At 38.8% G+C, this 26,658-nt stretch overlaps 2 protein-coding genes across 22 annotated transcripts in view; one reads left to right on the top strand and one right to left on the bottom strand.

Annotated features, from left to right (window-relative positions):
• The window catches only part of SDCCAG8 (SHH signaling and ciliogenesis regulator SDCCAG8), a 117,443-nt gene extending 114,837 nt beyond the window's left edge, over positions 1–2,606 (bottom strand). For 2 of the 10 annotated variants that reach the window (XR_014174613.1, XR_014174614.1), the window contains exon 1: positions 1,597–2,388. Coding sequence is in view for 7 of the 10 variants with exons in the window: in XM_081944064.1 (XP_081800190.1) it covers positions 1,597–1,756 (160 nt within the window). In the remaining 3 variants the exon portion in view is untranslated. Of the gene's footprint in view, positions 1–1,596; positions 2,392–2,506 lie in introns of those variants that run through there. The other 8 variants (XM_081944064.1, XM_081944066.1, XM_081944061.1 and 5 more) reach the window with 7 other exon arrangements.
• A 52-nt stretch (positions 2,607–2,658) lies between these two features.
• Positions 2,659–26,658, top strand: part of CEP170 (centrosomal protein 170) — a 99,460-nt gene continuing 75,460 nt past the window's right edge. For 8 of the 12 annotated variants that reach the window (XM_081944046.1, XM_081944047.1, XM_081944054.1 and 5 more), the window contains exons 1-2: positions 2,660–2,872; positions 23,962–24,106. In XM_081944046.1, the coding sequence (XP_081800172.1) occupies positions 24,002–24,106 (105 nt within the window). In that variant the 5' untranslated portion in view covers positions 2,660–2,872; positions 23,962–24,001. Of the gene's footprint in view, positions 2,873–3,682; positions 3,702–19,956; positions 19,976–23,961; positions 24,107–26,658 lie in introns of those variants that run through there. The other 4 variants (XM_081944052.1, XM_081944048.1, XM_081944050.1 and 1 more) reach the window with 4 other exon arrangements.

The raw sequence follows: 26,658 nt of genomic DNA, 5'->3' as shown, positions 1-26,658 counted from the left end.
TATGGCAGTGCAACTCTATTAGGCTTTCACAGAATCCTGAAAAGAGGGGCACTTTCATTAATAACAGGGAGGCGCTATTCATTAAAGCAGATTTATTTAATATTTAACTAAGACATAATTATGGATAAGTTCTCTATATTATACAACATAGTTATATATATGTAAGCAAAAAGCAGTATACGCCAGATGCCATTTGAATTTCCAATAACCATGCTAGACCTAATAGTGCCCTCAACCAGAAATCTGATCCGTTAGATTCCAGTTGAATAGCATTTTGCTTAAGATTTTACAAAATATTGAGTTATCTATGGAGAAATGCCAAAAGAACAGAAATTCTCCATCATATAAAAAAGATGATTGCTAAGCTGGATTATCACTAAACCAAAATTTACATACTTTGTGCAGGTGATGTGAATAAACAGTAGAAAAAATAATTATGCTTGTCATAGTTGAGCGTAAACAAGGGATAAAATGGATGAATCAAGAGATAATTCAAATGTCTTTGGTGGGGCTACAGTTTGTTAAAGACATACAGTATCAAGATGTAAGCGTACAACAGTATAGTTATCAAGAGTTGAATTTAACGCATTAGCCCCTAGTTAATTGTACCTCCTCCTTTATCTAGTTTGAGTTTTAATGCACTTGTCCTAATCTCTTCAATATTTACACTGATTTAACTTATGTCTGATGAAAAAAAGAAATAATGCTACCTGTGTAGTAAAAATAATTTAGCCTTTTAATACAATGTCAAACCTTGAAGCTAGCTATTGCTTTCTGGAAATCTTCAAGCTGACCACAACTAGTAAATAATGGCCAACCAAAACACTCTGTCCCCAAGTTGGTGACTTAAGTTCACACATGTTAAACATGACATGGCTTGCTTTGTTTTGGGCTAATAATGGTTGGAAGCAATTGAGTTTTATCTCTAAATGCAATTCCTGCTATTTTGACTTTCTCCAGCAACCAGGACATAATTCAACAAATTATTTGAAACCTGTCAGTCACCCTATCTAAGACCACTAGTACAAAAAGATGTCAAATCATTCAGTAGAACCAGCAAGACATGCTGTTCTTGCCCTTCTCCTGAACAGCTCCTTTCTCAAGTTGGCCAGCAGAGTTTTGAAATTAGACTAAGAATGATCCAAATAAATAAATAAATTCATTTCAGAACGTCTGTCATCGAGCATATCCATCTGCCATAGTTTCACACTTCACCCCGTCGGGCAAACCAAGGGATGGGATCACGAATAAGGAAGGTCTCCTTCTTTTAAAGCCCTCGCCTCCAAAAACACTCGTATTTTCCAATAAGCTTAGATCTCTCTCCAAGATCTAGCTAAGAAGCGGCTCCGGAAAAGGACAGTAACAAAGCCAGTAGCAAAGGCCAGTATCAAGGTTGAGGAGGCCAAATTCAAACGGACATCGAAACTGCCCTGCTCAGGCTGAGCTTGTCGATCAGAAAGATCGGCGGTTCGAATCCCTAGTATAAGTCTCCTGCGTGAGCAGGGGGTGGGTGGGTGGCCTAGATGACCTCCAAGATCCCTTCGAACTGTTACTGTTTACTGTTTTACTGCCCGCCCGTCTTCTCTTCGTCCTCACCGCGTAAGCCTCGGTGATACCGCTCCAGGGACTGCGCCAAATCCGATTCTCCCGTGGCTTCCCTCACGGGATCCAGTGAATCCGGAGACTCGCTCCAACCGGGCCCCGGGCTGCACGCAACTCTTCCGGCTATACCGACAGCTTCTGGGACTCCCTCCATTTGGGACGCGTGGGAAGTATAGCCGCCCCCCACCCCTCCGGCTAGGCTTTCTTCGCGGGCTGTCGGGCTGTGTAGTTCCAACGCCGTCCTTTCGCAGCGCACGCAACAGCCCCGGCGACTAAGAAGCAACTACAAGCCCCAGGGACAGCGTGAGGAAGTGGAGGGTGGCAGGTTCCGATGAATCTTGCGAAGCGGTTCGTTGCCAGGACAACCGAGAAACGGCGCTTCCCCGAGTCCCGCTTCGAAGACCGCTTTTATGCCCGCAGATAATCAAGTGACGTATAACGCGGGGCACGCGCTGCCTCCGAACGTGAGAGACAGAAGGCTTTCCTCTCTCGCCCGAAATGCTACACGCCGCAACGCTCCTCTATGTCGAGGAAGTCTTTGCCGCGCTGCTTTCTGGGAATTGTGGTTTGGTGCAAGAACAATGTCCCTACGGTGGGTTCGCTCGACTCTGCGAAGGTGCCAGCCAGGGCTATTATATACAGAAGACGGTTTTATTCTGTGGGAGGGGGTGAAGGCAAGGTGGTGCTTTTTGTTCGCTTTAAAGTGACCGCGGATTCCCCCCCCCCTCATTCTTATCCCGGACAAAGATGAGAGGAACAAAGCATTTTCACAGGAGAAGCTATATTTGCCCTTTTCATATTCCGCAAGGAAACAGCCCCCACAGAAAAAGAGGCTATCTTTAAACCTTTCGAAACCTTTACTAGTTCGTGCCGTTAAAAAACACACAGACATAAACAATAATACCAAATTCCAGCTTCTTCAGTCTGGAAAACGACGCGTGCGCGGCACGAATCGGTTGCTTCGCGTTGTGCACGCGCCTGCGCATTGGCCTCGTCCTGAGGCAAATCCATTCTTTCTTTCCCCCCCCCCTCTCCCTCCGCTTGTATGTCGCTCCCTGGGACGGCGCCTGCGCAGTAGCTTCCCTGTGTTCCGCGCCGTTAGCCGCTTTATGGTAGGAATAACGTTGAAGCGGTTGCTACAGGCGGAACAACGTAGGTTGGCGGAGGGTCAGCGATCGCCCTTGACTTTCCCCCTCCGCCCCGCGCGCCCTTGTGGGAGAAGATGGTGGATCAGTGAGCCGGCACTTTCAGGCTTCCTGAAAGGGAGTGAGTAAGTGATGCTGCTGCGGGATCCTTCGCCGTGGCGGGGAGGGGAGGGGAAGGGTGTCTTTGCCCGGCAGCGAGCGATCAACACATACGAGGCATCGTCCTCTTTTTTTCTTCGCGGTCCCTTTCTTGGCTTGCCCTCGGGAGCGATGTCGATCCTGGGGCGGATCCACATAAAAATTGATGCTCCCGATTCATAGGAATCAACCATAACGGTTCCTTCTCCAGGCGTACTTTTTTTATTAGTAGTAGTGGCAAGATTGCTACCGTTACGAGGATCGTTTTCCTTGTTGCCCCTGCTTCGTTCCCCCCTTTTGCTATTTCCTGGCCGCAGAAGCCTTGTCCCTTTGGGAGTCAGTCGAGGCGGTTGCTGCTGCTGCTGCATGAATATGAAGGGGGGATGGTCCAGATTGGATACAGATGGAGCTTACTCGGCCATCCGCTTCCTCTTTTCGCCTCTCCTCCCTCCTTTCACATGTTAGCCGGTCCTCCCCCGGGGCGCTCTCTCGCGCGAGTGGCGTGGAGACTTCCCCACCCTGGGTTCAGACTCCTGGCTTCAGTCCCCGCCCCGCTCCAGCAGCCCCTCTGGTGGAAAGACGCGGCTAGAGGGGGGGAAGGGAGGGGGCAGGCTGCTTTGCTTGGGCGTTTTGTTCTGCTTCATCGCTTTCCATTTTTTTCGTTTCCCTTCTTTGCAACTGTACCGTTTTCTTCTTTGTTCGTTTTTCCCCCCTTTACCCCCGATTAGTTTTTGCGAGCTTCTCTTTTTAACGCATACATGGAAGGGCTGGGGGTGATTTCTTGATGTGGGGAAGATTCTGCTTTCATCCTGCTTTGTAGGTTGAATGTAAGCAGCCTTACCTAAAATGATGCATAGCTTTACACTTTGAAGACATCCCTGTGGGAGAAACTATGCCGAATCCTTTCTCCCATCTCTCCTCTTTGATACTTCTGTTTTGTTCTTATAATTTTTCGTGTATAAAAAAAAAATCCCAGAAGGAAATGTGTTACATGGGTTCTTTGAAATGATTACAGAAATATCTTTTGTTAAAGGCATCTTTTCAAATTGTTTGTTGTGAATGCACATGTAATGTGTATGGCTACAACAGATTTCTACTGGTCAATTTAAAAAAAAAGCTTAACAGGTTTGAAATACACAAGTATATCATGAAAGAGATAGTCCAAAGGAAACAAATGATAGCTGTACAGATGAGGCTTCTTTTGTGATCTCATCCACTAATTGTTTGGAACGGATGCTAGAAATGGGGGAAGGGGAGGGTTTCCGTTCATAACTGTAATCTTATATAGGTACTTTTTAATATTTGCAATCCAGCTAATCTAGGCATTGTACAAAATTCTATGTATCCTAATTAGAAACTGCTTAAAAATGAGCTGGGGTTGTTCAAAGCATGGTATTAATGGGGAAGAAAGCTGAAAGACTTGTGTTACTTGTTAGTGTCTGAAGTAGAGTAATTTTAAATAGGTGCTGATAACCCCACTGTCTCTTTCTACTACATTATGTTGCTTCACATTTAAAACAGTAATAAGACAATGTGTCTTCCTATATTGACTCCTATTTTCAGCAGCAAAGGATCTTTGTTAAAGCACAGTCTTAAAAAATAAGTGATATGTGATAAGTTTTCAGTTATCGTACCCTTGAAGTTTTGTTTGCAAACACCAGGGTATCCTTTCAGTTGAGTTTACTGGCTGGATTCACATGTCATACATAGATTTGCAAAGTTTCAGAATATCCTGCTAAGCCAGATGCAAATCACATAATGGTTTGGTATAATATGTGAAATTAGGCAGTGTTTTGCTTTCTCCTTAGTTCATTGATTTTATACTGTAATCCTCTTGTAAATATTTGGGTGAGATGCTCATATAATTATTTAAAACAAATGATAATTATTCTTCATTAGGAAATTTTCCTATCTTCAACTTAATTTTTTTAAAAAGAATCCAGCCTATTTCTTGAATTGTTAATAAAAGTTAAGTGATGAATCATATTTGATGCTCAAGGGTTAAAGATGCTACAATGTGTGCAAGTTCAAAATTGTCAAACATCTAAAAATATGATTAAAGGTTAATGGTTTTGTTGAATGGTGCCTCTAAAGTTTGTCATTCAATGAGCACATTTACTTCCTCACCTGCATCTACTCATTTTTGGAAGTACAGTGATCAGTGTCCCAGATCTGTACTGTATCTAGCAGTTAACATTTCAACAGTGGTGATTTATAGATCCAGTTATTCATTAATGTGCAAGTACAAAGCCTATATACATTGGTGATTTATTACCATGATAGCCATGTGATGCTGTGTAATAATGAAATTTTCATGAATTGTTTAGCAGTTGTAAAAATCACACAAATGATATGCTGCTGAATTAGGTGCATAGATCTTAAAGGAGTCATGAAAAATAGAACTACCTTGATAAAGGCGATTAGAAGAATCATGAAGATAGCAGGTGTAATAGTCTGCTTTTAATATACAAGATAAATTGATTAAATTACATCAGTTACTTTTAATTTCTCCATTTTAAAATTACTCTTGGGGAAGACTATATACTTCATAATTCCTAAAAGGGATGGTTGGTAATTTATTATTAATATAGTTATCTATAAATGGATACTTAATTTGTAACCTACTGCTAGTAAAATCCAATTGCCTCTTGTACTGAAAAATTATAAGGATGTGACAAATGCTTCAAATTTGAACTGATATCAACATTTTTGAGGAAGCTTCTTTCACACTTGGAATGGTTCTGTTTCAAAATATTTTGCACATGACTAAAAGTCATGCTAACCTAGATACAAGAATCAGTGTCTTTTGCTCTTACTATGCTTTCAATGGTGAGCTAAATCATATACTTTGAAGAAGGTAATCATTGTATATAATATATTTGTATACTTATCTAGCATAGAAGCAAGTTCCATAGAAAAAGAGATGTTTGTGAGTAAACTTTTATGGAGTTAATTTTAAACAAAAGTCCAAAACCTTCCAGAAAAAAAAATGTATGTGGTTAAAATAGTGGTTAAAAAGTTTCATCATTGGATAATAAAATGTTGGTATTTGATTTTTAAGTTATTATAAGAGAAGTCAAAATATTGCTGTCATTCTATACATTACACATAGATACTAATGCTGTTTCCTTTCAAGATAAGTTTTGTTAAGAAAAAGAACAAATAAAAGAAAACTGGGAAGATGGTAACATTTAGCTTCCTCATCCACTTTTGCATCTTTAGTCAATATTTTTCCTTGATACAGATTTGATCTACTTGCTTTGATTTTTAGCCATTCATGTATAATTTGCCTCACAATAAAACTTTGGGCTTTGATACATTAACATTTTAAAATCCATACTGCATTTATATTAATATTTATTCCAGATGATTGGATTGTCATCCCATAATACAGCATAATCTTCATATAAACATAAACATTCATATCCCAACTAACACATGTCTAATACTGCCACAAACATTCCTTATGCATTTAATACCTAAAAAGCCAGGGGACTATATCTACACTTCTGGTCAGTGGTGAATTATTTGCTGTGTATTCCATTTTTGCTGCTAGTTATTGCCCGAGCAAAAGATAAATTCCAGAGATTCATATGCAAAGGATATAGCTAAGATACAAATGGAAGGTAATCAGCCAAGGTTATAATTTTATCATTATCAGAGTCCCTTGGTCGGTAATAGGCTTAATTGACCATGATTTCATCAATAGGAAGAAGATAACCCTAGTCTCAATTAACAAAATAGTCATAAATTAGCATACTCCAAAGAAACGTAAAGGAAAAAGGTAACCAAAACAAATGGAATCTGTGAAGAATTGTTCAAAACTGTTTTATCCAGTTTTAAAATATTTTTTTCTTCAGGGCAGGGTTTTCCCACAGGACCACATTTTGAAAAATCTGGCAGACTGAGGAAAGCCAAAAGAGTTGAGAAATGTTAAGTTTCTTGATACAATGTGTCTGTTGCATCACTTTTGTTTTTATTTCTGGAAGTATAAAAAGCATTTGTGTATGACAAATGTATGAAGTAGCCTTCTAAAAGGAACTTTATACATAGTTATTTCAAATAGGTGACAGGGGAAAAATTGCATTAGCCTTTTCCAATCCTGATTATGATGGCACAATCCATGATCCAATCAGTGCTTACTATCTGGTATTAGCATTTGGAAATCTTAGAAGTGGGTTGTTGAAAATATTGCATTTGGCAAAACATGTACGGAAGTATTGTGGTTAGCAATAAGCTGTACTTACTTCAGCAAAGTGGTTTGAATATTAGTCTAAAACAGTGGGTCTCAACCTTCCTAATGCCGCAACCCTTTAATACAATTCCTCATGTTGTAGTGACCTCCAACCATAAAATTATTTTCTGTTTTCCGTATTTTTTCGAAAATATGTGTTTTCTGATGGTCTTAGGTGATCCCTGTGAAAGGGTCGTTCGACCCCCAAAGGGGTCCCGATCTACAGGTTGAGAACCACTGGTCTAAACAATATTAGGTTTTTGGGTTTTTTGATAGTATGCTGATGTTAGTCCAGTTAATGAAATTGTGGTTTTCTGCAATTTATGAAGTTATTGGTGAGCCTGATGCATATCTCTCAGTGGTGGTTCCCTCCTTCAAACTTGGAACTGGAAAGAAAATGGCAAGCTCTAGATTTCTGTCAGGTTCTAGACTGGAAACTTGTTTTGATGCTTAGCTCCTAAAATGTTAACTGACATTTGTATTTAACAATACAACTGTTAAATTATATTGCAATGTTTATAAGAAAAACAAATGTATAGAAACAAATTAAAACTAGTGATTTTGAATTAATGAGCACACAATTAGTATCCACAGCATGTTCTCAAAAAAATTGTAAATGCCCTCTGACCAAAGCAAAACCCTAGGAAATATAGCATGATATAGTGTTACAAAGAGAATAAGCTTTCATAAATAGCCACATAGTGACAAAATAATACAATTTATCATTGTACTATATCATTATATTACATTATATATCACATATATTGTGAATTGACAAGGGGGACCAAAAAAAAAGAAACATAGTGACCAATTATCTTTCTCCACTCTTTTGCACATGGTATTCAGTTAATGGGGAAGTGTAGATTTCTGGTTTCTTGTGTTTATAACAATTTAACTAAAATTCTATGGTTTAATTCATACGCCTTGCCTAACCATAAATGTTGGCAGATTACAATTACTGTATTTTTCGGTCTATAAGACACTTTGGACCATAAGACACACATTAGCTTTAGAGGAAGAAAACAAGAAAAAAAAATCTGCCTCTGCATATTAGCACATTGTCACAGCCCCAGCACATGACTCATCAGGGCTCCGCTCCATTGTGCCCACCACCAGTCAACTGAGCTGCTGCCGCCACTGGGGAACACTGGAGCCTTCCCTGCCAAACAGCTGATTGGCGGTTGGAATGGCCTCCTGGAATACTGCTGATCAGATGTTCTAGGCGCGGGAATCGGCAGCAATTGGTGATGGTGGCAGGGATCGGCGGTGGTGATCCCACCGCCTAGAACAGCTGATTGGTGATAATCCAGGAGCCAATCCAACCGCCAACCAGCTGATCGGCAGCGAAGGCTAATCAGCTGCAGTTGCCACTGCCACATCAATCCCACCACCACCACATTATTCGCTCTATAAGATGCACAGACATTTCTACCCACTTTTTTGGGGAGGGCGGGAAGTGTGTCTTATAGTGCAAAAAGTATGGTACTGTTTTCATGCAGCACTCTTAAGTTAAAATTAGAACAACTGTATAATGGCTTAGTATAAAGTTTGACTGCAGCCACTCCAGATATTTGAATATCCATACTAGCTTATAATTGCTGATAATCCAATTCTAAGAAACTGCTTACTTCGCAAGTGGTGCAAATATATATTTGTTTTTAAAAGTGTTACAAATATATCATATTTCTAGTTTGTTTTAAAGAACCAAATGGCACTTGGAGAAATGGAATAAGTTTTTTTAATGCACATTAACTGAATAATGCAATCTTTATGAATTTAAGCAATAATACATAGAGATCTTCGTTCTTTCATCTGTGAGCCTTTATATCCACTGGCATACTGTGTCTAATCAGATTATCAAGTTCAGGTGGTAGAATAGAAGAGCTTCTTTTTACTTGCTAACGTTAAATGGCTAACCACCGAGTAGATCAGAAGGATAAACCAGATAAATCCCAGGAGGAGAGAACTAAATCCTGTTACAAAGGATTCATAGGACATCAGTAAAAGTACATATGCAGTCATGGCTACTCTAAGAACAAAACTGAACATTGTAGTAGTTTTATCCACATGATTTCCATCAAACCTGGTTTCCAAAGGAATTTCTCCCCCTCCCCCCCCCCAAATATATTATATCATTTCTAAGTCGAGTGGATGACATAGAAAATCTAGAATGGAGAAAGAAATTGCAAAATCCTAATTCAGACTTGATATGCTATAACCAGAATGAATCTCTGACATAGACTTTACTACTTTTAATATCAGACTAGATCTGATGTAACCCTGTTTTTACACATTGTGCTAGCGATAAACAAGTCCCAATAATATGTTGTACATTTTTTTATTTCCCCTCCCCCCAAAGTTTTCAATTTGTTTTTCAATTTAATTGTACAGGTTATAGGTTATATTAAAGATGGGGGGGGGGATTCTGAAGTGATTTATCCTGGTCTGATTTTTTTTTCATCTCAGAACCCTGGCATTTTAACAGGGGTGTGTAGACTTTTTATATCTACTGTATCTTCCTTGTTTGGCCTTTATGCCTAAAGTGTATTGGAATTTTTATAGAAATCAAATCCACAATTCAATATTACTAATTATTATCCTGAAAGCCTATGTAGAATACCTCAAAAACATTCTATGTTTCACGTGATTTAAAAGCCAAGTTCTTTAAAAGTAGTATTTTTGAGATATATTGGATTTCCCAGTGGACATTCAGAAAAGGTTGGCGACTGGAAATGTAATAAATGTGAAGGAACATTAGTGCTCATGCTTTCGGCATTCCCATTCAGGGTTCTCTATCTAATCAATGATATTAATATATACCTAATCAGTGTGGAGAACCAGGTTTTTGCAAGAACAGGATTTAAACATATTAATGTATTGCATTATTTTCCAAAATTTGTAATTTTATGAGCAACCTCACATTATGTCTGGACTATCATGAAAAAAGTGATTATTCCTGAAATAATATGTACATATTAGCTAAATGAAATTTGTCATCTCTGTGCCTTTAAAAAAGCTTTGTATTGATAGACATTATAAAGCCAAACGGTCAGTGTGTAGTTTGTTGTTTAATTGTAATTAATTGTATAAAAATAATAACGCTATTTTAATGTAGGAAAGTAATGAAAATGTGAAATGTTAATTATACGTTGGGTTTTTTTTAGTTTGCATTGTTTATAGTTTGGTATATGGGTTTTTTAAACATAAAAACATTAAATTGATAAGTTTTTTTTGTTTGAAAAAACTGAATAAAATCATATTATTTTAAAAAGTAAGAGTGGCTGTTGTTGAAGTCAGATTGAGCCAAGAACTGCAAGCCAAGACCATGGAAATAAGCCTTACCCCAGAGCTCAGTTCCAAGAAGTAGGAAACAGAAGAGTGGCGCCACTGCATCCAGAAGCCTATTAGCCCAGTAAACAGTGACTCCCCTTACCCTCACTTTAATGAAGGTGGGTTGGAATAGCAAAATGTTCTTTCCCCCATTACTACTCACACTCATAGTCACTACTATGGTAGAAATATATTCCTCTAGGCTGAGTTAATGACTTTCCAGAGACATTTCTGCCCTCCCAACAAATGACTGGCACCGAGCAAGGATGGCCCTCCAGGGACCCTAACTGGCACAAAACAATATTCATATTGTCTCTCATCCAAGCATTAACTGGGCAGAGAATCTATTTAAAACATGAACAGCAGAAGATGGAATCACTAGAGATTCCCAACATTAGGGATCTTTTGGCAACCTTCTTACCATACAGAAAGAGGACACCGTCTCCTCACCAAAAATCTCCTTGGTCAAATTCCTAATATAAGCTAACGGAGAACTAAGAAGCACTCTTCGGGATATTTTTATCAGAGGTTGACAAGACTAAATATAAAGACTACCAGAAGTCCAAGTATCCTTTGCTAACTGCCAATTCTTTCATCAATTTAATTTCATCATGAATTCCTTCATCTCTTTGATCATTTGCTTTGTGGTATTGATTGAAATTCAAAATAACTATGCCAATTGGCGTAGTTTGGAGCTTCTTGGGAATAGGAGTATTGGTTTGGTTGACACCTTAATTCCACAACAGTATTTGTTCTTCCTATGACAGGTTACTAAAACAGCTAATCAGTTCTTGTTCAGAGAGAGCAGCTGAATACTCAAAATGCATATTGTGTTTACTTGAACTCTGTCTTGCTAAGAGCTGATCTGTCGTTAGGGAGTGTAAATTGTTATTTGCTTCATTGTCTTGTTTGGTTGGCTCTTGGTTCTTGTTACTCACACATTTAACAGCTGGTTCTCCTCCTCCCCCCCAACAGTAATGAACTGATATGTGTATCTCTAAATTCTCTGATTGGATAAATTCTAAAAGCAGTCAGGAAGGATTCGTTTTCAGTAACACTTGCAGAATTGCATTTGTTATATCTGCTTGAATGAATCAACTTTTATTCCTTCCTGTCACACAAAACAGCTATATTACTTTAATAAATTGCAGTTGGCAACAGAATAATGAGGGAATATTTTAACATAATTATGCACATCTCTTGCATAGCTTGATAAACATGTAAGTGACCTAATTTATTTGCATTGCCTGAGTTATCTCAGGTCCCTTTTACTTTGATCACTACAATGACTCAGCTGTCATAAAAAGTTTTGTCACTTCTTGGTCAAGTTAGATGCTTACACTGGGCTATGACCTAATATAGCTACAGAGAAGCATTAAGAAACTTTTCATTACCTTTACCTTAGTCGCTTAGTCAGTAGCTCAGAAATGGCTTTCACTATCTGAACCATCAGAAGACATCCAATCAAGGATATTCCATAATTCTATTTAATCTTCATATTAAATATTTAATCGCATAATGCTTCCTCTTTCACAATTGACACATTTTCCCCAAAAGATATTATCTTTTTCTAATCTTTCAACCTGGTAGGAGAATATATCAGTGCTTGGCTAATAGAGTGTATTTCAGTGTCATAGCTTCATATTAATTTAATGTAAACAGCAACAGTGCTTCCATTCACTTGTGATTCACTTATGCCAAGAGGGCAATGATTTTAGTTGCATGGTTATCTTTAATTGTATTGACATGACTTGAACTCATGTCTCTGTCACTTCTTTCCTATGACACTTTGTAGCCTGCATATGTACAGTCAAACCAATGGTTTGTTTGGTTTTGATTTAGTATACAGTATTATGTTTATAAGCAATTCTATTTGGCAAACTATTATTGTATAACTTAGTATGTGAATCCAGTTTGTGATTAAGGAAACAACAGCATGGAACAAGGGAAGATAGGATCTAGCAGTAAGCAGAACCACAGAAACGGCTGGACCTGAAATACTTTTGCATGATTGCACTGCAGTGAATGTCTTAAATGAAGCACAAATCTTTGTCCCTAATTATTCTATTAAAAAACTGGAAATAAAAAGGTTACCTACATGAATGCCTACAAAGTACATTAGGCTTTAGAGGGAGAACTATATCCTCATTTCAGTAATGTCTGAGAGATAGTGAAACATTGTAAGGGATTGTTGTTGTAGTCTGCTTGCCAAGGTCAGCCACCTGTGCTGAAAAATCAAGCAAAATAGATATGACTTCTGGGATCTTATTCTTCTAGACCAGTGGTGGCTAACCTTTTCTGGACCAAATTGACAAAGCGTACGCACGCGTGAATGCAAAATGCATGTGACCCGAAGATCAGTTGGCAGGTGGGAGGCATGCATGCATGCATGGCGGAGCTGAACTGGGGTGACGGCTCATGTGCCCACAGAGAGGGCGCTGCATGCCACTTGTGGCAGGCGTGCTATAGGTTCGCTATCACAGTTCTAGACCAATGGGCTCTATAGGAAGTCAAATTTGATCACTTTGTCTTGATCAGTGACACAGTAATAGCTGACTTAAAAGTCCTCAAACAGGTTTTGTAGATTATCAGTTCAAATTCAGATTTGAATTGTACACATCAATATTTAACTCAAATATTTGCAGAGTATCTGAAGATCATTCAAAAGGTGATACCCTTTATTTTTAGCTGGAGTCAGAATTGCAGAATTCTGACTCTAGGTCATAAATTTGTTACTGATAATCTGTTGGATCCTCTGTGACATTTGTTTCTCTGTACACCAACACTAAACAATGTAGCATCTAAAACAATACCATTTGTTTCCTCCATTCAGAATGAATCTGTACGGAATAGGGCAGCTACTCAATATTGTTAAATAATTTCATATGTTTATATTTGCAAAAATATTTTTCATTTCTGGCTAGTAATTACCAGATTGACATTCAAATTTAAAAAATTAATAGACCATATAAATTAAATACTATGCAAAAATGATCATTTAATAAGTTAAAAACTTATTAAAAGACTAAGATAGGCATTATCAGAAGAATCTTAAACCTGTCAATGAAATTTCAGGACAAAACATAGAAAGTAAAATAGAAAATAAACCAGATATCAGTTGTAAAAACCCAGATGTTTAGTACATGGTAACAAAGCAACACACTTTGTTCCCATTGGTAATCCAGATTTTTGCATCCCATTTCTAGTAGCCGTACGTCTGAATTCTCATAGTGAAAGACTCTTCCTTTACAAAACTCTGCTACCACAAACTACTACTCCTTCCGTGAGCCTTATAGGACAGGGATTGGCATTTGTTGCTTGTTTAGGACCCACTTTAGTTTTACTATAAATCTGAGTTCTATTGTTGGCAGTTAAGTATAAATCAACCTACTCAAAGTTAATGAGTGTAGTCTAAGAATTAATGATATCAGCTGTAGAAGTACATCTAAAGAAAAAAAGAAAGCAGCTACATGCAGAATTTCAAATAAGTATAAATCAGTCTCTTTAGAGCAATTGCATCCTGGTTACAATTTAGGATTTCAGAGTATTCATTAAGGTCCTTACAAAGCGGAACATCTGAAATGGAGTACCTTTGGCCTCTTAAAGTCTTGTTAAGAAGCTCTAGTAAGATTCGTGAACGTTTGTTTCTTGGCATCTTCTGTTGTCGATACATTGAATGAAGCTATTGACACAGTATGTATAGCCTGTCAGGTATTTTTCAATTTAAAGGTTAACTTCATTTGATTTACAATTCTGCACTTTCATGTATATTCAACCAGCAGCAGTACTATGAAAGAGAAAGATAATTTTGAATGTGTATTCAGAAATAAAAAGCAAAATACTGTATGCTTATTCAGGCCTTACAATAGAACTTAGATTTTTGAGGTGTCAATGCTATGCTCTCACAGAACATTGAAATTCATCACACCTTTTTTCAAAGTGTGTTAAGACTTTAAATTGAGTTGAAACTGTTTTTATTCAAATCTGGTTCTCAGAGAAGCAGAGTCAATTTTCTTCTTGTTAACTTTTAAAAGTACAATAAAAATGGATGGTATTAAACTCACAGCACATACTTCCAAGTCAATATGAATTGAACTTTATACTGTATATGCTTTTCTAGTTTAGACAGCCTTTTCACCACAGGAGGAGTGTAAAATGCTTATCTACATTACCGATCTGTCATAATTCTGCCACTTGCTTCTCCCAACTCAAGTAGTAAAGATGCTCGCTCCAACTTTTTATGGGGGAGAAATTCAACTTAAAGCAACTGTGTTCTAGATACAGTAAATACTGGATACAGCTGATATGCAGTTATTTTCATTTTCTGTCCTCTTAATTAGTGATTATGTGCTCAGCATTCTGATTTATTGATATTGACCTAGTTATTTGCAAAGATTTTTTTAAAAATAACACATCCATCAATACATTTGAGTTTATAATTTCAAGGATTTCTTTACTGTTATAAGATTTATAAATGGGGTTCTTCCATCTTACAGGTAAGAGTTTGTTCTTGTCCAATAGCAAAGAGAAATTCAATGCATGCCTCCCTGAAAAAGGGAAATCTGCCAGGTTCATTGGCAGAATTTCCAGGCATTTGACTAAGCTTGGCTCTAAACTCATATTTCATTCACCTAGCCCTGCATGGCTAAATAAGAATTCTTTATCAAATGCAGGCATATGACTGTATTCTTATAATCACTATAGTGTATAGTATAGATTCTAGTGCTTCTTCCTTCCACTGTTTCCATAATTTAATTTTTCCCTGTGTTTGGTTTTGAAACTAAGTGACTGTTGGTTGTTGACATAACTGACATCTCTAGCCTGAGAAACATATATTTGCAACTTCTATCATAACATCCTCTTCATTCAGAATCGTCACCATCTCACTTCCTAACTTAGTACAGTACTTTCTCCCCATTACTCCATCTCCATGGCAATAGGAGCCTATTGTTTCAGGGTCAGAGCAACAAGAATAATTGATACTTCCTCTACCTCTCAGTCTCTTTAGCTTGCAGTCTTACTTTTTCTAGCTGCTGTAAATCTCCAAAAGCCTGACCAAAGGTGTGTGTGTGTGTGTGTGTGTGTTAAAATAAAATAATAGCTGAATTCTGTTTTTCGGCTAAAACTTACAGTTTCTGTCTGTCTCTTTGGGGCAATTTGATCTCTTCCACTTCAAAGGGTAAAGAGCCAATGGACAAGTTTATCTTTGCAGACTCTTTCAGTTATTGATCCCTATCTTATCTCTTTCTACTAAGTACTGCTTAGCCTGCCGAATCTCTGCAGCCATCAAATTTCTATTGTGCAAAACAAGATAGCTAGCTTGGGTTTACGATGAAATGGCAAAAGGCAAGACCCATATGCATCATCTGCTACCTCTTCTCTACTTAACCATTCCAATATAGCAAATACTTCAGTTATCCCACTTAGAATGTACTGAATTTCAACTCATCTCTCCAACTAGTATAGGAGGGAGTATTGCAGCCACAAGAGGCTAGAATGTTACAATGACAGTCTATTATTGGAAATCTTGATGTGATCTCATTATTCTTTAAAACATGCTTAATTACCTGAAACTCCTGAATTACTCTTAATAAGTGGCAAATCAGTTATAGAATCCAAGAAAACTTCATCCCAATGCTTCTGTAAGATTGGGAGAACTGCAGCAGATAATTTGCTGATTTGAGGCTTGACCATGCAATGAGTGTGACGTTATGTGATGTAATTTTTGATGGCTACTATGTCATGACCCCCCCCACTCCCCATAAAAATGTGGATTGCTTTAAGGAAGTACTATTGCCATCTTTCAGAGTTGTAAATGTCTTCTCTTTAGGAAAAAGCCATGGTGGCGCAGTGCTTAGAATGCAGTACTGCAGGCTACTTCTGCTAACTGCCAGCACTTCGGCAATTAAAATTTCACCAGCTCAAAGTTGACTCAGCCTTCTATCCTTCTGAGGTAAAATGAGGATCCAGACTGTTGGGGGCAATATGCTGACTCTGTAAACCGCTTAGAGAGGGCTGTAAAGCACTGTGAAGCGGCATATAAATCTAAGGGATATTGCTATCACCAGTTTTTGTGGTACCATATTCCATGCTCCAAGAAAAAGGGAAATGAAAAAGAGAACGGAATCCCCAAGATCATCCATCCTAACCTGCGCATACTGTTACTGAGCAGATTCATTCAATTAAGAAGGGAATCCTCTTTCTAGCTTCAGAGTCTCTCACCTGGTAGGCAAATTATTACCCTTCCCCCCTCCCAAAAAAAAGTTTTCTCCCTGGAAATTGGGAGAGGTGATAAAGTAAAGATTGTTCTGATTTATATAGTAAAAACCAGGCTATAAATTCTGCATTCATGGAGTGCAAAGAGTCAAAATGAGGAAAAAAGTGACAGTCTGACTTGGCCTTAGGAAAACCTGTGAGAAGTAGGCAAGGGATCTAAGTTATCAGGATTGGTTTTAGATTTGACGGGACTTTACTCATTCTCTTGAAGAAGTGGAACCAAGCCTGGAAAGGCTTTGTAATGGCTGGAAGTTTCTTGTTAAAACTATTTATTTGATTTGGCCAGTGGCAGTTAACTATGTTAAAGAATGCACAAAGTAGTTGGTAACCTGTAACCCTTTGAGAAAATTGAACAAACACTTGCAGGCAAGGTATCTCATAAGGCACTCCAAGTGCAGGGAGGCTGTGGAAAGAGGGTGCGTGTGTGTATGAGCACAGGGAGCCTGGGGAAAGAAGGGGCAGGGTTCTGTGTGCAAATGCAGGGAGGCTAGGAAAAGAGAGTGCAGGTTTGTGTGTGTCTGTGTATGAGCACCAGGAGGCTGGAGAAAGAGTGTGTGGAGTGGCTTATGGGATGCTTTGTCTGCAAGTGCAGGAAGGCTGGGGAAGGAGGGCGCAGGTGGATGCAAGCCAGTGAAAGGGGAAAGGGGCTATACAATGTGCAAGAACAAAGAAAGGTGGGGTGGGGGGAAACTTCCCAGGCATCTTGTGACCTCCCCTGACAGCTTCCCCTTTGACTTTGCTTGTGGGAAGCTGGCAGAGAATGTCAGCAATAACTCATGTGGGATGCTGCAATGGGTCATATGACTGAGCTAGTTGCAAGTGCCTGCATTTTATTTACATGACTGAAAGTGCTGCAATGGCCTAAACTTCAAGGGCAGGTTGAAAGTCCCTTTGTTCAGTGTCATTGTAACCGTTGAAGAGTGCTGAACAATTGGTTGTAACTCCTGTCAAAGGAAATCAGGAAAAAAAAATCTGATGGGGAAATTATACCTTTTTTGCTGATCACATTTCAAACCTATTAAGAAATTGTGGTTTGCTTAAAATTAGAAACAGAGGGGAAGAATTTTACGAGCCTGGTTCTTCTGTGTAAGACCAAAAATCATAATCTAAAATAAATGAAAAACTGGTTTTTCATTTAAATTATCAATATATTTAAAGTGTTGTCAAAGTATTTGCAGAATGTTATCAGAGTTTGAAATAAGCTTTAAAAAACTGAAAATATCAAGCACTAGCAGTTCTCCATAGTGAGGGGAGGAGTATTCAGGATGGGTTGACCTTGTTCTCTCATTGATTGGGCTGAGTCAGATCAGCTGTTTGGGCCACGCCCTGGTCACCAGGTACCACCCAGTTATCGACTCAGCCCCTCAACAGGCGGCTGTGATCATTCCAAGCTCCTGGAAAATTTTTAAAAAAGGATTGAACTCATTGTTAACTGGATTGCATTCACTGCCTCCCTGCCTGAGTCAGTAACTGGCTCTTGGCTGATTCCCTGGCCAGGAAGAGAGAGAGCACGCGCAGCAAGCCCTTCAGGCCAACGTGCAGCCCAGGTCATAAAGAGAGACCTAGGACACTAATCGAGACTGTGGGCGAGGGAATGCTCCCCTGGAAGTCCCAGGAAGGCAGTCATGTCGCGGAGGGTGAGTCGATGCCGGAGCGCTCCGCCGCTCACCCCCAGGGGGTTGAGCAGCAAACTGCAGCATTTTTAAACACAGCGGAGCACCCACGCCTGCCTGCGAGTTCTGGAGAGAGATAGTGGCCTGCAGTAGCTCGCAAAGCTCAGAAGAGAGCGGAGAAAGCGAGAGAGAGAGCTCTCCAGCGGAAGCAGAAGCCGCGCGGCAGCCCCAAAAACACAGGCTGCTTCCACGTGTTCCCAGGAAGAGGACCTTTTTGAATTTGGAGCCGATGGCCATTTTGGAACCGTGTGATTCAGGATGGCGGCACACAGCAGCACAGAGGATACCGGCAGGACTCAAGACTCCAGCCCAGCAGCCAGCAGCCCCACCGGAGGAGCGGAGGAGCAGCTAACCAGGTCAGAGACTGCTACAGAGGCTGCTAAGGGAAGAGGAGGAGGCAAGGCAAAGGCAAAGAGAAAGCACGTCTCCTCCAAGGGGGCCAAAGAGGCAGGCCGCAGCTCCAAGTCCCCAAAGCCTGGCTCCAAATATGAAAGGTAGAGGCACCGAGCCTTGGAGCGCATTTGCCACAAGGCCAGTAGCAAGAGGGCTACCCCTGGCCAGGAACCTGGGGAAGGATTTCCAGGGATTCTTTCTCCTGGCAGGATTGCAGATGGGGACCCCCCCCCCACAGGTGAGGATTCCCTTTGATACTGGGGGGCTGCACAAGGATGGCAATCACTCCCATGCCCCACAGCAGTGGGACCCTCACCACAGCCCTTCCTGTCCACACCTGCTGGCACAGGGGCGGGAATATCACCCACATCAGGGATGCCCAACTTCCAGGATATGATGATGCCTGCATCAACTTATAGTCTGAGTGATACAGTAGAATTACAGATACCCCATGTAAATGCCTGCTCAAAAGAGAAAATGCATTCAATTTATTAACATAAATTTTAATGGAATGCTAATTGATTGGGGGGAAACACCATGATTTCAGCTTCCTTTTGTGAAAATATTTTGATAGACAGCAATTGAGGTCTTCTGTCTGCCTAAGATAGCAAGTTAATTTCAAGGTTAAGAAAATAAGCAACAAATATGATTGGCATCTACTAACTCTTGGGAAAACAGAATAACAAGGGTTGGAAGGAACCTTGGTGGTCTTCTAGTCCAACCCTCTGCTTAGGCAGGAAACCCTACACCACTACAGACAAATGGTTAACTAATATCTCCTTAAAAACTTCCAGTGTTGGAGTATTCACAACTTCTGGAGGCAAGTTGTTCCACTAATTAATTGTTCTGTCAGGATATTTCTCCTCTGTTCTAGGTTGCTTCTCTCCTTGATTAGTTTACACCCATTGCTTCTTGTCCTGCCCTCGGGTGCTTTGGAGACTAGCTTGACTCCCTCTTCTTTGTGGCAGTTCCTGAGATATTGGAACACTGCTATCATGTCACCCCTAGTCCTTTTCATTAAGCTAGACATACCCAGTTCCTGCAACCGTTCTTCATATGTTTTAGCCTGCAGTCCCCTAATCATCTTTCTTGCTCTTCTTTGCACTCTTTCTAGAATTTCCACATCTTTTTTACATCATGGTGATCAAAATTGGATGCAGTATTCCAAGTGTGGCCTTACCAAGGTATTATAAAGTGGTATTAACACTTCATGTGATCTGGATTCTATCCCTCTGTTTATGCAGCCTCGAACTGTGTTGGTTTTTTTGGCAGCTGCTGCACATTACTGGCTCATATTTAAATGGTTGTCCACTAAGACTCCAAGATTCTTCTCACAGTTATTACTATTGAGCAAGGTACAACATATACTGTACCTGTGCACTTTGTTTTTCATGCCTAAATGTAGAACCTTACTTTTTTCACCACTGAATTTCATTTTGTTAGATAGCACTCAATGTTCCAGTCTGTCAAGATCCTTCTGTATCTTAAACCTACCTTCCGGAGTGTTGGCTTTTCATGCTAGCTTGGTGTCGTCTGCAAATTTGATGAGTTCCCTGTCTATCACCTTGCCAAATCATTGATGAAGATGTTGAAGAATACTAGGCTTAAAACAGAGCCTTGGGATAGTACCCCACTGCATAAGTCCTTCCATGTAGATGCAGTTCCATTTAGGACTACATGTTGAGTGCAGTTGGTCAGCCAGTTACAAATCCATCTGGTGGTGATGCTGTCTAACCCACATTTTTCTATTTGATCTAGTAGTAGGTTATGTTCTTCTTTATCAAATGTCTTACTGAAGTCCAAATAAATTATATCGACAGCATTCCTCTGGTCCACTATTTTTGTCGCTTTGTCAAAAAATGCAATAAGATTAGCCTGGCATGATCTGGCTTCTGGTTATTACTTTTTTGCTTCTAGGTGTCCGCTGATTTGTTGCTTGATTATCTTTTCCAGAATCTTCCCTGGTATTGAGGTCAGGCTGATAAGTCTGTAGTTTCCTGGATCTATTTTTTTTTTCCTTTTTTGAAGATGGGAACCACATCAGCTCTTTTCCAGTCCTATGGCAGTTCCCTAGTGTTCCAGGATCTTTGAAAGATCCTTTGTGCTGTATTCAAGCTGATGTGTAAGCTTTACTAAAATTGGTTTTTTCAAAATTATCTGTCTTAAGCAACTACAAGCCCTCAAATTCAAAGAAGACTTTACGGTGGTGCTGCTTAAAGCTGTCTTATGCATGGAATCACAATTGATCCCTACTCTTGATTCTAGCTACAACAAGGCTGTGCATCTAGACTCCTTTGAGCTACTTCCGGATGCTGCCACACAACTTCTTTGGGCTTTACTGAGGCTTCTGACCACATATTCTTGGCTCTGCTTCTTCTCTCCCATGAGCCCGAATATGTCTTTTTCCAAAGGCTTCTCCCATTCCCCACTGCACTTTCTCAAGCGCCACTGCTTCTCTCTCTCTCTCTCTCTCTCTCTCTCTCTCTCTCTCTCTCTCTCTCTCTCTCTGACAGACAACTAACTACTACAATGGCTGACTTCTGCTGGTATGGTTGGCTTTACTACTGTCTGACTGTAGTTGTACTACAATCAGCTTACCCTTTCAGACCTCTTGAAGGCTCTTCTGTTAAAAGCTTTGTGAGTCTGCTATATTAGTTGCTTGGCACACCAAAGTGGTGGAGGAGAAACCACTTTTCCTTCCCTCCCCTTTCTTCTTGGTTTGGCTCCGTCTCTAAGAGCTTAGCCTGTAACACAAGGCAGTCTGCTCTCCAGCAGCTTTGAGGAAACCTAACCTAGTTGGGTTTCCCTAGCACTATCTCTCTGAGTTGACACTTCTTTTTCTCTCAGTGTGGGCTGGCATCTGTCACTGCCAAGCTTTTCTGCAATCTGCAGCTTCCAAGATCTTTCAGTCTTTCTCCCCTTCCCTGTACAGAGCAGTTCTTCAGCCATTTACAAAGCATATACACACTTCTGTCCATTCCTTTATTCTTTCTATGTTTTTTTTTTCTCTTCAGCTTTTCAACTTCTGTCTTTCCCTATTCACTAATTGAGTCTAATAAGTAACAAGCTGCTGCTAAAGTGCCCGTATTCCTGTATAAGGAATGGTCCCTTTTCCATTGAAGGGGGTCCAATTTTTTTCTCCATGGCTATTCTTTCATTGTATGTTTATTGCAGATGGGAAGAGGAAAAGAGCTGCCATAAAGTGGTAAAATATAGTAGATAGCATGTGGCATTTTGCAAGGAATTAGAATTTATTAAAAGAAGTAGCAGTAGCTGTGTTCTTTGTCATATAGAATGACGGTTGGGGATATCAAAAGAAGCCAGAAGTTAGTTTAATACAGTGTTGGTGGGATATTTAAGAAGAATGTGTGATTAAACAAAAAACAATGGGGCCAAGAATATATGGATCCTTAATAAATTTGGACTGAATACAAAAATGAGCAACAAGTACAAAATAAGTACATTGAGGTGGTTTGATAATTGAAAGACAATCAGGAATGAATTATAAGACATATGTACTGTATGAAGGAAGAGTGACATTCTAAGAAAATTATGGCTGTACATTGCTAAGACACCACGATGCTACTGCTTGTAACGTACATGTCCTGGATCTAGATCCAACCTGGTGTTGCTGCTGAAACACACATTTCAGTCCAAGCATAAACTACTCAGAATTCTCCATAAATAAATAGATAGATAAGTATGAAAGGAGCTTTATAGTGAGTAGATAATATAGCTATAAATAGATTTGGCCATGCTCCCTTTACTTTTTAAAATCTCATTGAAAAAAATAGCTTACTGTTGTTGATTAATTTTAGCACTTTGCATAATGTTATTTATCCTGATAGTGAATAGTATGATGGGTTTTCACATATGCGAAGACTTATACAGTTCTAATTTCTTTTAGATTTATTTATTTGTTCTCATTTGCATAAAACTAAATCAGAAAAAGCCTACGGTGGTTTACAGTACTCTGAAAAAACCAAGTCAAATGCATATGATAAACACCATTAAAATTATTTCAAATCAAGACAGTAAACAATAAAGGAAGATGATAATGAAACAGTCCTGATTATGAACATAAATACTAGCAAATTGAGATAGTTTTAAAATAGTCATTTATTTAATATACTTTCCATTTCTAAAGGAATCATCCATGAACTATGCTTTGGGAGCACAAAAAGCATAGACGGCTGGCCTTTTAAGTTGTCTTTGCATGGAAAAGCCAAGCAGGCCTCTCTCTAGGCACTGAAATTGTACACCAGGACTGAATGTACAATCAGTTCTGATTATTTTCAAATAAAATGTCTCTTGAAACAGTTTTTCTTTATCTGAAGACGTTCTTGGGATGGCATCACTTTTGCAATTTGTTTTTTTTTTTAAAGAATTTTATTGGTTTTTACAAATATTTGTAGGAAGGGGTAGGTAGGTATAAAAAATTTTGACAGCTACATCGTGCGAAAGGTAGAAATCCCCCCAAATCTCACAAGTTTTACAGAAAAAAAATAAAGATCAAAAATTAAAAGATAAACATTGGCAGCTTTTTGTTTTACATTATATCAACAATATATTCAATCATCTTATATGTCACTTCCAACAATTACATTATAACAACAATTGCAATAATATTTCAAACTTATTTTTGTGACCTGAGTGTTCTCGATGTTGCTTCCTCCCCCCCCAGTCCTCTGGCAGAGCCACGGCCCCTCCCTCCTTCATATCTTGTGTACTGTCCCCTGTTCCATCTAGAAAGGCAATGTGTTTTTTAATGAAGGCTCTGCCTCCACAACTGTGTTGATTCTAATTCTATTGCCCTCCCAAAAGATCAACATTCCTTCTGGCAATAACCATCTAAACCAAACTCCTTTCACTTTTGCAATTTGGATGTAAGGAAAAGTAACATTCATTATTTCATTCACAAAAGCAATCATGTTTAAAGAGGGTTTTTTGGGGGGGGGGCAGGGTGTATTGGAAGCAGTGACTAAAAACAATTTGTGACATATAGGAAACATAGTGATACATTTCTGCATGAAAAATAATGTCTGTGAAACAAACCTTGATAAAAATTTCTGGCACTGGAAAGTGGAAAGATGCCCAACAATTTAAAAAAAAATCCCATTAGGAACTAGAACGTAAGGTTAACTAAAATATGTTCCCCTTCTCATTGCAGGATGACGTAGCTTTGTGAGGATTTATCAGCTAAGCAGAAAATGAGCTTAACATCCTGGTTTTTGGTGAGCAGTGGAGGCACCCGTCATAGACTGCCAAGAGAGATGATTTTTGTTGGACGAGATGACTGTGAGCTGATGTTGCAGGTAATTCTATCTGTTCTCCAGGCAGTAAATGTCGAAGGCTTGGATGTAATATACTAAATGCACACTACTTTCTGAGGAGTCTATTTTGAACTGTTAAGTAGTTTACTTTTCCCTATTTAGCCTCTAGCAATCATTTGAATCCCACAAATATTATAGCTCAGACATCTAAAGATTTTCATCCTGTGGCTCTCTCATTTCATTTTTTTCCCCATCGATACCTGAAATAGAAGAATTAGAGTTAGAAAAAAATGTAAAATTCTAAAATATTTTCTCAGTATTGAAAAACAAAGTGCTGTGCTTTAAAAAGTATCATTAAATAGTGATGGATTCCATAACTCTAATCAAGTTTGTTGCATTACTAACATTCAGAAGGTTGTAACAAAGTAGTTCATCATGGTACAACTGGCTTTGGAGAACCTTTGAACTAAAGTTCACAGTTAAGTATATACAAAGCTACTCTAAAATGTTAGCTGTAAAACTTTAGATGTCAGTTTAGACTGGAAAGCTTAAAATTGGGCTAGCAAATTTGGTAATCTAGTAACATAATACTTGATTCGCATGCATGGTCTAATGATCTTACAAAGGATTGTACAGGCCTGGTAAGAGGTAACGAGCATGTTTAATAACTGATAAACTGTTTGTCCGTTATAGTACAGCAGTTATTTCGCTGTGTTATATTTTGATCAGATATCCAAGGTTTTGTATAGTCCATTGTGTATATTTTTATCCCATTTGGGGCCATTGTCATTACTAAGAATACAACAATAGATTAGTTTCCACAAAGTTGGCATTGTATGGCCATGGCCCAAGATCACAAAGCATAGCTTCAAGCATGTATGTTACTGGTGAGATCCAGATTTATATGAAAGGCTATGTTATAATGGAAGGAGATGGGGCAGAAAGGAGAAGAGAACATCCAAGAAAGGTGTACATTGATAAATGGATTAAATGGATAAAAGAGAAAGAAAATAAATTTGAAGAGATCTGAAAGTATTAGCAAATTTTGAGATGGGGAATGTGTCCTGATATGAGCTGTGCCCACCAAGATTGTGCCAAACATTTGTATTATCTTTGTTTTTCAAGTCTTGACATGAATAAAGTAGTTTTAAATTTATACAGTTTGCTATTTTAGAATTGTGTAATATAAACATCGTTTTATTCTTTGTATAAATTATTGAGAGGTACTCATTACTTCCACATATTCATTCTGCACTTGTTCACCAAGTGCACTGATAAGTACATCTCAAAAATGAAGAGACGGTGGACATTTTAGTACTTGAGAGAAATCTCTTCCATTAGTTACCTAGAGCTAAATAGTTTAATTGTAAATGATCTTTTCTCAGTTATTGCAAATAAGGTCCATTTTTCAAATCATTTGGTATTTACTAACCTCTGTATATCAACAGTATTAATTTAATTGTAAAATGTTACAAATAGGAATTATGAGTTTTTGAATGTAAAATCTGTGCACGTGCTTGGCTGTGCAATATAACTGCGTGTGGGTGGTCAAAACAAATGAGAAACTAATGAAAAATCTAGAAGACTCGTGATTGCTCATCCCTGATTTATTGTCACATCCAAATAAGGGTTCTTGTTTTGTTGATCCCAAATAACTGGGGTTTATGAGCCTATAACAATCCAATAAATATAATGCTAAAACTAAAAAAATTATTTTTATTGCTTATAACGTATACAACTTATGTAATTTTCATGTGAACATTAAATTTTTCTTTCATATGAAAATCTAAATTTTCCCAAAGATTATATGTATAACTACTGCTACTTTAGCATGTTACATTAATGAATATAAAGCCATTTTTTTAAAAAATAAAACTGTCTGTTCCTCTTGTTGCATCAAGTGAATTCTTACATTTCTGTTCCGTATTTTTTGGTGTATAAGATGCACCTTTTCCCTCAAAAAAGAGAGTGAAAATGTGGGTGCATCTTATACACTGAATACAGCATTTTTTTGCCTCCCAAAACCCCACCTGCTTTGCAAAAAATGGCCCTGTAGAGCTTTTAGGAGGCTTCCAGAGTGCTCCTGTGGGCTGGGGAGGGCAAAAATGAGAAAAAACCAGGCTGTTTTTTGCTCGTTTTTGCCCCCAGAAGCACTCTATAAGCCTCCTAAAGGCTAAACATGCCCTTTTTTTTGACAAAAAATGGGCCCAATTTCATGAAAAACGGGCCACTTTTTGCTCATTTCCCCACCCCCAGCCCCCAGGAGCACTCTGGAAGCATCCTAAAAGCTATGCATGCCCTTTTTTTAAACCAAAAAACGGGGCCGTTTTTTGCTTGTTTTTGTCCCCCCCACAACCCCAGAAGCACTCAACAAGCCTCCTGAAGGCTTTTGACAAAAAAACGGGTGTGTTTTTGGGAGGTCTGCAGAGTGCAAAAACTTTTTTTAAAAATTTGCCTCTTGAAAATTTTGGTGCGTCTTATACTCCGGTGCGTCTTATGCTCCAAAAACTATGATAATCATCTGCAGTGTAAACTCTATATATGTACTTCAACAGAATTTACTATTTCTAGTTTTTAGTAATAGTTGATTACAT

Source organism: Natrix helvetica, assembly GCF_964273705.1.
Source record: "Natrix helvetica genome assembly, chromosome: 2".
Lineage (NCBI taxonomy): Eukaryota > Metazoa > Chordata > Lepidosauria > Squamata > Natricidae > Natrix > Natrix helvetica.
Note: the sequence above shows the minus strand (reverse complement) of the source record. Positions and strands in the feature narration are given on the sequence as shown.